This window comes from Periplaneta americana, chromosome 11, assembly GCF_040183065.1.
Source record: "Periplaneta americana isolate PAMFEO1 chromosome 11, P.americana_PAMFEO1_priV1, whole genome shotgun sequence".
Lineage (NCBI taxonomy): Eukaryota > Metazoa > Arthropoda > Insecta > Blattodea > Blattidae > Periplaneta > Periplaneta americana.
The window spans coordinates 7,616,520-7,630,980 of NC_091127.1; the positions used below are offsets into that span (position 1 = coordinate 7,616,520).

General features: G+C 37.2%; 1 protein-coding gene across 6 annotated transcripts in view; it reads right to left on the minus strand.

Moving 5' to 3' along the window:
* Positions 1–14,461, minus strand: part of IP3K1 (inositol-trisphosphate 3-kinase-like protein) — a 357,189-nt gene that overhangs the window by 10,308 nt on the left and 332,420 nt on the right. For 5 of the 6 annotated variants that reach the window (XM_069838895.1, XM_069838893.1, XM_069838894.1 and 2 more), the window contains one exon: positions 4,824–5,060. In XM_069838895.1, the coding sequence (XP_069694996.1) occupies positions 4,824–5,060 (237 nt within the window). Of the gene's footprint in view, positions 1–4,823; positions 5,061–6,672; positions 6,901–14,461 lie in introns of those variants that run through there. The other variant, XM_069838896.1, reaches the window with a different exon arrangement.

Genomic DNA, 14,461 nt, shown 5'->3' on the forward strand with positions numbered 1-14,461 from the left:
GGGTTTGCAGTGAAAGACCTGCCCTTGAGCAGAACACTATACATGAATGAATGAATGAATGAATGAATGAATATCAACAAGTGTCGCAGACAATCTCGCAGATTTGATTGCAATTTTGGTACTATGACAAATTTGAATAAAGCAAAAGCGAAGTGGCCAAATCGCTGGAAATAAACGTATTGGCGTCGCGATTGCTCCCCAGACCCTTCTCAGAGTCGTAACCTTCACAGCCCCTCTTTTAAAAGTACTTAAAGAAATCAGTGGCAATTATGGATATGCTGCAGCTGACATTTTTCCTTAAACAAATGGGGATACAGAAATCCACTTCGGCATTTATGAATATTACGAATCGTATGTTGGCGAAGAAAAAATTATAAAGAGGAAGGGACGTTCGGCAAATAAAAACAAAAGACGAGCGCTGTAAAAAAATAAATAAAATATTCTTAAAATATCAGAATGTGCCGACAAATCACTATATTAGAGGTGGTGGAGGTCAGAAATAAAATAACTTGAGACATTCAACTACATAAGACTGTTTTGTTGAAATTGGTAGGTATTAGTCCCGCATTTCAAAGCGTTATCGCGTTTGACAACAGACGTCAGAATTCTGCTGATAACCCATCCTACGAGGGCTTATTTCTTCATCTATTTGCGTCACAATAAGACTGCGGCCACAAACCCACGCCCATCTCTATTGACACATCACCGCAGCAGCAATCGTAGCGTTGTCTCACATGTCCCTCTTCCCCGGTCTCTTACTGTTTTGCGTTCGTTTTATTTTACTTTTATAGCGATTAATCTTCGAACTTCGAATCTTCCTGACATATCATTTCATAATTTTTATTTCCGAAGTGCCATTATAATAAGAATACATCGTACAAACACACACAAAGTGTACCCGTGGACTCTGTACAAAAGTTGGGGACGTGTTCTTGGGAATGAAATAAATTAATATTTCATAGAATATCTCTTATTTTTCGAGTAACATACTCTTTATTACAACAAAATTACTATTATAGGACAACAAATTCCACAATTTGGGACATCTGGCCGAAATCTACGGCTGACCACTAGAATCCAGAATACGAAGCAGAGGTTAAATGAAAAATACAATATGATTGCGGAGAGAATACGGAACAATAAAGTACAATTTGATTTCGGAGAAACATGAGATGAAAATACATTTAAGAGTAATGAAATGAAGTGAAATAAATCTGATTGGCTATGTATTGTATTGTATACTTTTAGTAGAGCCATCGATGTAGCTCAGTCGGCAGACTCGCTTGGCTGCTGATCCGGAGCTGTGTTCGGGTTTGGGTTGGATCCCCCTTTGGTCTTTGGTTTCTTCCGAGGTTTTCCACAGTCGTGGGACTGAAGCCGGATGGTCTATGGCGAGTCCTCGGCATCAACCCCTTTGATTTGATTACTTGGTCGGGTTTTTCCGAGGTTTTCCCCAACCGAAAGGCAAATGCCGGGTAATATTTTGGCGAATCCTCGGACCTCACCTCATCTCACTACATCTCGCCAAAATATTGAAAAAAATTGCACAAAATTGTAAAAATTGTAGAAAATGACTAAATTCTAAAACTGTAAAAATTTCTAAAAATTGTAATTGTAATATTGTAAAATTTTGACTTGTTCCACATCTTAAAGCTTCATTGCTCATGTAAAATCTATGGAATAAAATGAATGAATGAAAAAAAAATTACATAGTATTATACAAGTGATTGTGTAAAATGGATAATGAATCTCTCATTACCATTAGACAAATTTTGTTAATGTCCTCATTAGAAAATTTAAGAGAAATACGTTTCTGAAATGTAAGCAATACATCACAGTTATCGCTAGTAAGATATTCAGGTAGTATGTGACCTTAAATGCGCAGTTCTGGACACAGCCTACTTAATATATCAGAAATAAAGATTTAACTAAAGTATATAAAATGCAAAAACCTGCGTGTTTAAGAGGAACGCGACTAAAAGCGTGGCTAGCTTCAGCTTCTAAAAGCAGATTAAGATTCCCGACAGAACTGAAATGTCACTGTGGAGAGGTAACAGGAAACGCGCAACATACTTAGGAAAAAATAAGTTACAAAAACTTCGTAACACTTTTTTTTTTGCTGCTTTATACAGAGTGAACTATACGGGGTTATTCTTTGAGATATTTCAAACAAAAAGTTTAATGCAATTTGCTCGTTTTTGCTTCCTTTTCGAGATAAACATTTTTTACGCGAAGTATTTCACAGCGTGTTTTGGGAAAGCCATTGATTTAATTCCCAATATGCTCAGTCAATTTAAGAGAGCAATGCATTATGATAACAAATGATTGAAAGAATTCTAGTTCTGTCCTTCAAATATGCAGAAATTTAATCTGAACAAATGTAATATTTCATTCTGAAAATTAATTTTAACCCCTTCAGGCCTGGTGTACATTACAGTGTACACTGTTTCTTTTTTTTCTTTTTTTGGAATGTCTTCGATACTTTTAAATATTTTGAAAAAATTCAGTGTGATAGAAATGGAGAATATTATTTTTGAAACATTTCTATACCTAAATTAAAAATAAAATTTAAAATTTTGGGACTCCAGCAGTCAAAATTTTCCCCAAATTTTGATTTTCTGTGAACACTTTATTTGGGAATTTTGGATCCCCAGAATGATTATGTGACCAATTTTTTTTTTCATTTTTTTTTAAATATAAAGTCAGGTCTGAAGGGGTTAAAATGTAGCATTTGCTCAGATCAAATTTTTGAACACTTGAAGGACAAAACTAAAATTATTTCAATAATTTATTATCATAATACACTGCTCTCTTAAACTGACCGAGCATATTGGGAATTGACTCAATGGTTTTCCCAAAACACGCTATGAAATGTTTCATATAAAAGATTTTTTTTTTCGATAAGAAAGAGAAAACGAGTTAAATTATATTAAAAACTTTTTGCTTGAAACATCTCAAAGAATGACCCCCTGAAATTAATGACATCACTTACGGTTCACCCTGTATATCATGGCTTAGCTATTTCAATTTCATCATTTGCTGTAAGCTACAAGTTTTACATTAAAGAACAGCACAGTCTTAGCTTTCGAGCTCGCGAAAGAAGCCCTTGAATTTTTAAAATAATATTTGTAATGTTATTTATTCAAAATAAGTTCCTTGTCTATGATTGTCATAAAAATAAAAGTGAAAAATCTCCTTGAACTTAAATCTTGCATTCTTTTGATCCAAACCTAGCCTACGCTCTGCGAAAAAAGTATAGTTTCAACATTTTGTCAATAGGTACATACAGTATTTCAATGATTAGCTATTGTTTCAAATTGTGCAAACTTAATGCGTCTCCTAACTCCCCCCTCCCCAAAAAAACACAAGAGTTCGCTAAAGTTTGATGAATTCAACATACGGCATAATGAATTTTAAAACATTAATTTGTGCAGTTTTCTAATTGCCATTGTTGAATGCATTTCATATTCGTTGCGTTGTCAGGACGACACGCTGTAGAAAACACACGAAGGCTGCTTGCACCTGTCTGGTGACAAGGTCGAGATACAGTGCGAGATTACAAATTACGTCGTTCAGCCCAAACACAGGTCCTTGGGTTGTTTACGCGCCTGAGTGACAAGGGAGATGCGATAAAAGACGTCTCGTGTTATTAACGTCAAAACGCCCACAGTTTGAAGGGTTGCGGCGCGCAATACCCATGCACTGTGGAATTAAGTCATTCGCTCACGTGTTTTGTGTTCAAGTGGTTGCTCTGCTCACTTTTGGATTCGCGGATTCAAATCCAATGACAGGCTATGAATTCTAAGACGAAAAAAATCCATAATATGCCTTCTTTAGGAAGACAAATCCCGGGACCCTCTACTGATTTCTTAAAGCCAGCAAACTGAGATAACATTTTCATACAGAGTAGAACTGAATCAGAATTTCGGACGCCCATCCTCGTAATTATAGTCATGGGGGCCATACGTCACCATACGGCGTATGGGAACCTACAATTTTTTAATGAATCGTATGGGAAAGAGACATTTCTGCCTATACGGAACCATACGACAAAATCGGAATATGATCCCCCAAATACATCACACCTCCAGCCCCTTGCATTATCCAGTCATTTAAACTGAGGTACCGCAAGCGAGTTTTGAAAAGGCTAGTTGCAAGAATGGAAGAGGCCGACATTAATATGCACGATTGTTGTACGCGCACAGTAGGCCTATTAAAAAGTCAATGAAATTCGGTATTTTCATGCTGATTCATAAAAAATCGCAACCTTAATCAAGCGGCCACCTCATAAAACGGCCATTTTACAAGGTAGCTTCAGATTACCGCTTTAGACAGGTTTCACTGTATTAAAAGAGTCATTAAATGACGGTCGGAGAGGTAGAGAGAGAAGAAAGTAAAATATATTTCAATATAGAAAAATAAAGACTGTGCGTATGGTAAAGAAAAAAATTACCATGACAGCACTGGATACAGCCCGCTAGATCTTTCTTGATGTCGTATCATTTAACCTCACTTCAACAGTATACAGAGATCCTTCACGGCAACTGCAATGAATTCAAGAAAAATCTGCGTTGAAACTAGCGCTGAGGTAGTTCCGGTGATTTCGGAAATGAAAATTGTTGAATTTATAAGGGACATTTTTTTTTTCTTTTTGTGGAGATGCAGTTGTTCGTATATGCAAGGCATAACAAAAGCTTCAATTAACCAAACCTAACCTTCGTATATGCAGGGTGTATAAGCGGAGTGAGAAGGGAACTACCTCAGCGCTAGTTGAGCCTAATCAGCAGACTCGACAGAACTTCAAGTGAACTGTCTGTACTCACCAGGGCGAGGAACTTGAGGAGCGACCTGTCCTCCTCGGCCGCCGGCTCGTTTTCCGCGTGGCCAGGACTTCTGCTCCTCGTGCCGCCGCCGCCGCGACGCCATCGCTTGAACGTGCTGCTCACAGCTGCAGCCGACGGAGCTACCGAGGCAGGCGCCGCATCATTCTTCTTAGTGCTGCTGTTAGCTGCTGGCCGCGTGCGCCACAGGTCGCTCAGGTCCAGTCCTTTCTCCCCAGTCTGCAACAATGATAATGTTACATTATGAAATTCACGTTACAGTGAAGCTGCATCTACACGGTTCAATTTTCCATGCGCGTACGCATGCAATCTGGGAATAATATTGAAAGAATTAAGTTGAAAACGCACGTTTAATTAAAGGTGCATCAACACCAGGCCTGCAAAAACAGCGCTCAACGATCGCGTGAGAGCCGTGTTTACCGCTCGCCGAAACGAAGAGGAAGATACGTCAGAATGACATAGACTTGCTCTAGGTAGAGGAGAGGGAAACGACCACTCAGTTATCTAGTGGAGTGCAGTGTGTAGGTCTATTCTCAGTAACTGTTTCACGTTGCTTACCAATTGCTACAGTACAGTATGGAGGAATTTAAAAGACGGAACATAACATTTAACATTTAACGATTTACAGCTCGAACTTATTGATCTTCAATGTGACCTAAGGGCTAAAGATCGTTTGAATAATACTACTAGCCTGGTTGAGTTTTACAAGACTAAACATTAGCAATAATATCCACGACTACACAGGCTGGCTGTGAAAATGATTGCTATGTTTGGCTCAACATTTATATTTGTGAGCAACTGTTTTCTATAATCAACTTTAATAAAGGCAGACATCGAACATCTGTAACTGATGTTTCATTACGATCAGTAGGCTACTGTTCCTTTCAGCTGCCAACAGCATAAAACCTCGTTTTGATGTACTGATAAATAAAAATATAACAAAATGATATTGTACATATAAGTAGCTATAGAATTTCTATTACTTCTGTAAAATAAATATTTTTTTATTAATTGATAATAGTCCAAGATAGTTTTGCGAACACTGAACGGGAATTAATTTCATAAACACTCATAATAGTACTTCCCTTTTGTGTATATTTTGTACGAGATCACCCCTTCCCCCAGTCCACCCTTATACAGAGCGCAGCTAATATCTGCATTTCACTCATGAGATGTGAGCCGGCTCGGAGAGCGCAAACCTTGTGCAGGCCTGATCTACACGGTTCAACTTTTCTTTCAACTTTAAGCATTCAAGCAATGCATGCAAAAGTAAACGAAACGTATTCAATTGTGCATGGCTTTTTCCACTAAAAATGAAAGCGCTTGCGGCAATTGAAAGCTATCCATCGCCGGTGGGTATCTTGTGCGTATTTCGTTCAACAGTAGCATGTAGCGAGCAGCTGATTGTTTTAGGTGGCCGTGAGTAAACTGAAAATTCTTTTGTTTTATGATGGTGGAACTTTTAAACTGAAAATGGCGGTAAGTACGATTAGCTTTATTGAAGATTTTACAAATACGAGTGCTTATGGAGTTTTCAACCACAATTTTGCAAATCAAGTAGGCCTAAATATGTGACTGATATTTAATATTTATTAATTAATATATGGAAGCATGGAAAATTGATCATACTCTTCAATTAGAAGAAAAAACAACAAAAATATAATATAAAATAAAGCGAATTGCATAGGGCAGGAAGAAAATAAGAGATCCGCATTGCAAACATCCTGAATCTGCTGCAGAAGAAAACTATGTAGGAGTAAAAGAAGAAAATCTGTAATGTACTGACAGTAAAATGTGTTCCATGTGACAATTCTTACAGACTACAACAAACCTGTAACACGCAAGATAGTTTCATCCGCAAGCGGCTCAACTTCACAGGATTGCAGTTCACCCACAATGCAACACGGAAAGACGTCTGTATGACAATGTAGGAAAACCAACACATCAGACTTCTAGGGAAGAGTCCGTGATTCATTCACGTAGAGCTTTTGTAATCCAAACTATTTCCCTACATAACAATCACACCAGACTGATCGAGATCTGCTTCTCCGCCTGACCGTTCCCAGTCTGCCGGGACTAATTCCCAACGCCGGATCTTGCCTCTAGCGGAAGAGGAGATGACGACGACGAATTTGTGCAACTGGAGAGCCATATCCAACCACAAATTATTCTGTTCGCGGAGGCCGGGTGTTTTACGGCAGCCGTCGCAAGCAAACCACACGCTCAAAGCTTACACTGCTTACAAGACAGTTGAGAGAAACGAGCTTTAATTTAAATTTCCATCAAAAGAGGGTAAAAGACGTTTTTAATATTTAGCGCATTGCTCTCAATGACACCTCAATTTAACAGAAAAGATTCTCCACTGTAGCTGTAGTCGCAGAATTTCGGGCTACAAATCCAGAAGAACCGAGTTTGATCCAAACAAAGAGGTGGGGATTTATTTTCTTTCCATAGGAACTGCGAGTACGTGTATGTATGTATGTATGTATGTATGTATGTATGTATGTATGTATGCATGCATGCCTTGGGTTGTATTGCCCTATGATTATGCTATATCGAGTCTTGCTTTATGCTGACTATGGTACATGTGAATGCCTAACGTTATTCAACATACAAGATGACGCAACTGTTCGAAGACCGAAGCGATGATGATGATGATGATGATGATGATGACTAGATCGCGGAACTTCATGCAATTGCATGTTTTTATTGATTTGGCATATTGAAAAAGTAAAAGTGGATCTTTGCCGATCACGGTCTTTACGTTTTACGAAGCTAACTTTATTTTGCATAAATGTATATTTCAAGGGTACACATATTTTTATTTTTCATATTTATGCATATACAGGGACATTATTTTATTTTTACTAAAATATTAACTTGGCTATACCTCTGGATCAACACCGTTTGCCACCCCCTTCCACGACTGGAGTTCGATGATACTGGCGTAATATACAAACAAATCACTTTACTAGGTGTAGGAGGGAAGAAAAATAGTTCATCCATTTACGTAAACTAGGAAATATTGCGCTTTTGAGTTTGAACATTTACATTAGGTTTTTGTTTAATCAAGATACAGTACAGTATTAACAATGAGTGTTTTTACTCACTAACTGAGCTGTCCATGTGGACGTATTCATTATGCAGTGTATATTATACTGCCTACAGCACATTAGCGTACAATATAGAGAATGAAGTTAAATTGAAAAATAATCATAATATGGATATTAAACACATTTTTTTTAAATGGTGGCCGTTCATTTCGATACAGACTTCAGTTCTCTTTTGCATATTATCGCACTATAGACTATTGTACCTAATTCCAATTACCAGTTTCGTCCTTCGTACTAGTAACTCATGTTGAAATAATAAGAGAGTACCTTACGTACTGTAAATTCAATCTTCACTTCTGCCCGATCCGAAAAGATAAAATTACTCAGACATACTATTTACTGTCCGTCCAAGTGGTTATGTCGCAGAGTCGTAGAAAGGGAGGAAATCACGTGACAGTTAATTACTTAACGAAGTCCTTTTATTTAAGTTATTTTAAACAGTTGTATAATATTACGTAGACGTCCAATTCCTAACAGAAATTAATGTTCTCAGAAAAGAGCTAAGACAGCCCAGCCACTAGCTGGCGAATAAAAGCAGGTGGGGGAAACCGGGATACGACGTAGGCAAATGGACGACAGTACCTGTGCGAAAATGATTCAATATTGAAAGCTCTTTCGTCACTGGAAAACGCGAACATATTTATGGAACGTACTGTTTACTATGACCGCAAGACTGTATATGCGGTCTTGGATCTGTGTGGAGAACGGTTGAACTTCATTAGTAGAGGGGGTGGGAGTGAAGTACATTAAAAAAACTCAGGTACAATAAAAATTGAAGTAAAAATAAAATGATGTCCCTGTATTACCCTAGAAGTACGCACGGTGTTGGAAATGAAAAGCGAGGTAAAACAATCCATATAAGAGGCCAGACAACTTCTTGCAGGATGAAACAAGGAAATCAACCTGACATCATTCTCGATATAAATACAAAAATAGCGCACAAAGATCAAGGAGAGGAGGAAACGAACGGAGAGAGGAAGAGAAATAAAGAAATATACGACAGTGGAAATAAAAAAGATGTACAATTAGAAACAAGTCCAATAATAATAATAATAATAATAATAATAATAATAATAATAATAATAATAATAATAATAATTCGTAAGAACTAAGCTTCTTCCGCCATATAACGCGGAATGCTTGCGAAACGCGAAAACTCCACTAACGTCACACACAGGAACTGAACCGACCACGCGCCGCGATTGCCTCAGCCGGCTTCCGGCTCGTCGACGCCTCACTGGAGGCAGGAATATGATTTAGCTCAGTCGATCACTAAAGTCGGGAGTTTATTCCTTCGTTGACATGCTCTGTTTATGCTTTTCTAATAACAAGGTAACATCTAAGAATAGTGCGCCGCTTCGCTGGTCTGACGTCAGCGAGAGCGCGCACCTTCATCTTGTAACTAGGCTACAATGTCCTCTTTCTTCACTGAGGAGAACTTTCTTCGTATTGACGTCATTAAACGGGACTGTTCAGCGGCGAAGAACTCACTGCGCTTGGTTACCCAAACACACGCTGAGAAAATAACGGAATTCCAGATGTGTGAAGACTGAAAATTAAAAAACGCACTGCATGTCCACAGTGACTGCTGACTGACAACGCCCTGCTCATGTTTGAACACCATATTATTTCAATCAGTATGATTTCATATGGCATAATTCAGTTTTCGAATTTGAATATTTTGCGTCAAATGTTTTTTTTATTTTATTTTAGTAGGTTATTTTACGACGCTTTATCAACATCTAAGGTTATTTAGCGTCTGAATGAGATGAAGGTGATAATGCCGGTGAAATGAGTCCGGGGTCCAACACCGAAAGTTACCCAGCATTTGCTCATATTGGGTTGAGGGAAAACCCCGGAAAAAACCTCAACCAGGTATCTTGCCCCGACCGGGAATCGAACCCGGGCCACCTGGTTTCGTAGACAGACGCGCTGACCGTTACTCCACAGGTGTGGACACGTCAAATGTTAAGAGACGAAATAAAAAGAAGTTGTCCATTATGAATGCCGTATTGAAAATCACATGAATCTATTACTACGTAGCTATATATATATATATATATATATATATATAATCCAATGGTCATAGGAAGAAAAGTAAAGAAAGTAAACTTGCTAATTCTAAATGAGGCAGTAGAGCAAGTGGACAGCTTCAAATACTTGGGGTGTAACATGAGCTATCAGGAAGTCAAAAGGAGGATAGCAATGGCAAAGGAAGCTTTTAATGGAAAAAAGAGCATCATCTGCGGACCTCCGGAAGAAGAACTAAGGAAGAGGTTAGTGAAGTACTTAGTATGGAGTGTGGCAATGTATGGGGCAGAAACATGGACATTACGACGAAGTGAAGAGAAGCGACTAGAAGCATTTGAAATGTGGATATGGAGAAGAATGGAACGTGTGAAGGGGAAGACAGAATAAGAAATGAAACTGTATTGGAAAGAGTGAGTGAAGAAAGAATGATGCTGAAACTGATCAGGAAGAGGAAAAAGAATTGGTTGGGTCACTGGCTGAAAAGAAACTGCCTACTGAAGGATGCAATGGAAGGAATGGTGAACGGGAGAAGAGTTCGGGGCAGAAGAAGATATCAGATGATAGACGACATTAAGATATATGGATCATAAGAGGAGACCAAGAGGAAGGCATAAAATAGGAAAGATTGGAGAATGCTGGGTTTTCAGTGAAAGACCTTCCCTTGGACAGAACACTATGAATGAATGAATAAAGAGATTACATGGATTTTAAACAATGTTAGTGTTTCTTCAACATTTCGTCATTGATTTTATGGAACCTCCTATGTGACAGTACATAACATAATTTTTCTGAAGGAAAAAAAAAAATTAAAAATCAATGCGCCTACATAAGAATATGAAGTAATTCGATAGAAAACGTTGGTGAATAGGTGAATATGAATGACATCATCGAGGATCAGTGCAGGCTTATTGATATTTTATTAATTTTTTTCTTCCTCCTGAAAAAATTATTTTCTGTACTGTCACATAGGTTTCATAAAATCAACGACGATTTGTAAGAATTACGTTTAATGCTAATACAGGGTGTCCCAGGAGGAAAGGTCAATATTCTGGGAGATCACAGTATCGGTCATTTTGAATAAAAAAATGTTCATATGAATATGTGGTCTATATCGAGCGGTTGCAGACATACAACTCTCTGAATGTAATGCTCATCTGTACAGTATGCTGAATTTGGCGTTAGCTTAAGTGTTAGGCCTAAGTTCCAGATCACGGTGGAATGCTTCCGAGAGTGTATTTCTAAAACTATCTTTTGGAGCTTTACTAATATTTTGTTCCGCATGCCGTGGTTTTCACATATCATACATATGATTCGTTTCACAAAAATAGATTTCACAAATTATAACAAACGATGCATCAATTAAATTAATTTAAACATAAAAGTACATTAAAACCATTGCCAGAAACAAGGGCTACGTTTTTACATTCCTTCTATTTATTATTGTGGAGATTATGAATCAACAGGTTGTATACACTCAATATAGGGTATATAAATATTACCGTCCTATGTGGTTAAAAGAAATAGTATGGCGCTGCTGGCTACGCTATCTTCTCAAAAACATAAACTCAATGTTTATGTGTCTTACGAGACATCACAACAAGCGAGAGTGTCTTTGCATAAACAAACACACGAATGGGCATCATAAATAAACCTAATGAATCATAAAATAAAGCCAGTTTAGCTGGATAGCCCTGTTTAGCATACCCATTTCACTACTACCATCATCAATATTATTGTAATATTCATTGCTGCTTTCATAGCAGCAGCAGCAGTAGTAGCAGTAGCAGTAGAAGTAGTAGTAGTAGCAGTAGAAGTAGTAGCAGTAGTAGTAGTAGTAGTAGTAGTAGTAGTAGTAGCAGTAGCAGTAGAAGTAGTAGCAGTAGTAGTAGCAGTATAAGTAGTAGTAGTAGCAGTAGAAGTAGTAGTAGCAGTAGTAGTAGCAGTAGAAGTAGTAGTAGTAGCAGTAGAAGTAGTAGTAGCAGTAGAAGTAGTAGTAGTAGCAGTAGAAGTAGTAGTAGAAGTAGTAGTAGCAGTAGCAGTAGAAGTAGTAGTAGTAGTAGTAGCAGTAGCAGTAGCAGTAGAAGTAGTAGTAGTAGTAGTAGCAGTAGTAGTAGTAGCAGTAGTAGTAGCAGTAGCAGTAGAAGTAGAAGTAGTAGCAGTAGTAGTAGCAGTAGTAGTAGTAGCAGTAGTAGTAGAAGTAGTAGCAGTAGCAGAAGTAGTAGCAGCAGTAGTAGTATCAGTAGAAGTAGTAGTAGTAGTAGTAATAGTAGTAGCAGTAGTAGTAGTAGCAGTAGTAGTAGTAGTAGCAGTAGTAGTAGCAGTAGCAGTAGTAGCAGTAGTAGTAGTAGCAGTAGGCCTAAATGTTACGTCTTGTTCCTTTCCCTACTAATTATATGCATTAACGTATGAAACACCTTGTACTTTAAAATTAAATTCAGAAGATTTCCAATAGAAAGAAATTACAATGGTTGAAATGTTATAGTAATACAAAAAAAAACTAAAAATAGAAATATTATAGTTACTCAAACAAATGTTTAACCAAAAATACAATAATTCCTTCGCCAATCTTGGTTAAAAAGCTGTAATCGCGACATACAGAGCTCGAAAAGAAACCGGCAATGGCGAGAAAGAACGAGAAATGACAAATTGTGCAAACTTTCGACAGTTCTGCCACTACTATGTAGCAATGCAATTGAAGAGTCCACTGCAAGAATGATGGATGTCATTTTCTTGTCGAAAATGAACCAAGACTGTCAATGTATAGCTTAAGACATATAGAATGTACATATGGCATTAACACTGATAGTCATTGTCCAGTAATGATCGGAAAATCACAGTTAAGCTTTGAGCGCTAAGCATTTCAAACTTTCAATTGCTTCTCCTGCAAAATGTATTCCAAATGGCATCCATCATTCTTGCAGTGGACTCTTCAATTGGTACCATTCGAAATCAAAACTTGTCGAATTTAAGATAGCAGATATGAATTTCTCAGAGCAACAACTGGAAATATTAGATATGTTATACTGGGTTCAAATGAAAGTGCGGAAACTCTACATCCATTCTCGATAAAAGCTATGCAATAATACTTCGATAGAAGAATAAATAAATACACAAATTGTTCCACAAACTTCCGACTATGGGGCCAAGAGGATAAAGAAAACTGGAAAGATGTAAAATGTTTGATACATGAAACTTATTCGTAGAATTAGAGCACCTGGAATAGGTCAACATTCATGAAGTGTTGTAATAATGATTATGGTGGTGATGACGTTGAATAATAATAATAATAATAATAATAATAATAATAATAATAATAATAATAATAATAATACTTCCTATCACGTATTAAGCCTGGTGGCCTGTTACGGTCGCACTCCATCGTTTCAGCGGACGGCCCAAGATCTTGTTCCTAAAGGGCGGTAATTTAATAATAATAATAATAATAATAATAATAATAATAATAATAATAATAATATAATAATAATGATTTATTTTAGCTGGCAGAGTTAAGGCCGTAAGGCCTTCTCTTCCACTCAACCAGCAGAAAGTGTATATACATATGCATGAACTTACAAAGAATTCAACAATTTGATTTAGATGAGAGTTACATGTATACAAAAGTTATTTACGAATTAAACAACAAAATACTATGAACTATTAATTAAACACTGAAATAAACTGTGTAGCAGAATTAAACTAAAATACATAGAATGTTAATATATTTCAAATGATATTAGATAATAGAAAGAGATTATTATGAGACAATTTTGAAAATACAGCACAATCAGGATGATGTCTAAAGAAAAAAGCAACAGTGTAGTCAGTAATATTTTAAATCAGTATGATTGGAGTGAAATGCTAATAAGGTTATCTTTTAAGCTGTTCTTAAAGGTGTTTGTTGTCTTGCAGCCCCTAATACTTTGTGACAAGGGATTCCATTGACGCGAGGTGGATATTGTAAAAGATGAGGAATAACAAGATGTTCTATGAAGAGGTATATTTAGCGTGCCACAGATAAGTGATCTGGTATTTACGTCGTGGTTAGAATATAGATAAGAGAAACGAGACGAAAGGTAATTTGGTGTTGAGGTGTGCAGAATTCGAAAGAGTAAAGACAAAGAGTGTAAAGTTCTGCGTTCTTTAAGTCGGAGCCACGAGAGACTTGCGAAGGACGGTGATATGTGATCATATCGTCGGATGTTGCACACGTATCTGACGCACATATTCTGAGCTCGCTGTAACTTGACTGACAGTTCAGAACTTAGATCACTTAACAAAACGTCACAATAATCGAAGTGCGGCATTACTAGGGTTTGTACTAGGGTAAGTAGTAAGTAATTTAGTGCTTGGCGTGGTATCCTTGTTCTAGGCATCCTGAGTAAGCTATATGAGATTTCCATTTCTGTCTATAATTTCGACTTTTCTCTAAATTGTGTCAATATTTAATTCTAAAAAAATATTCCAATTTTTCTTCGT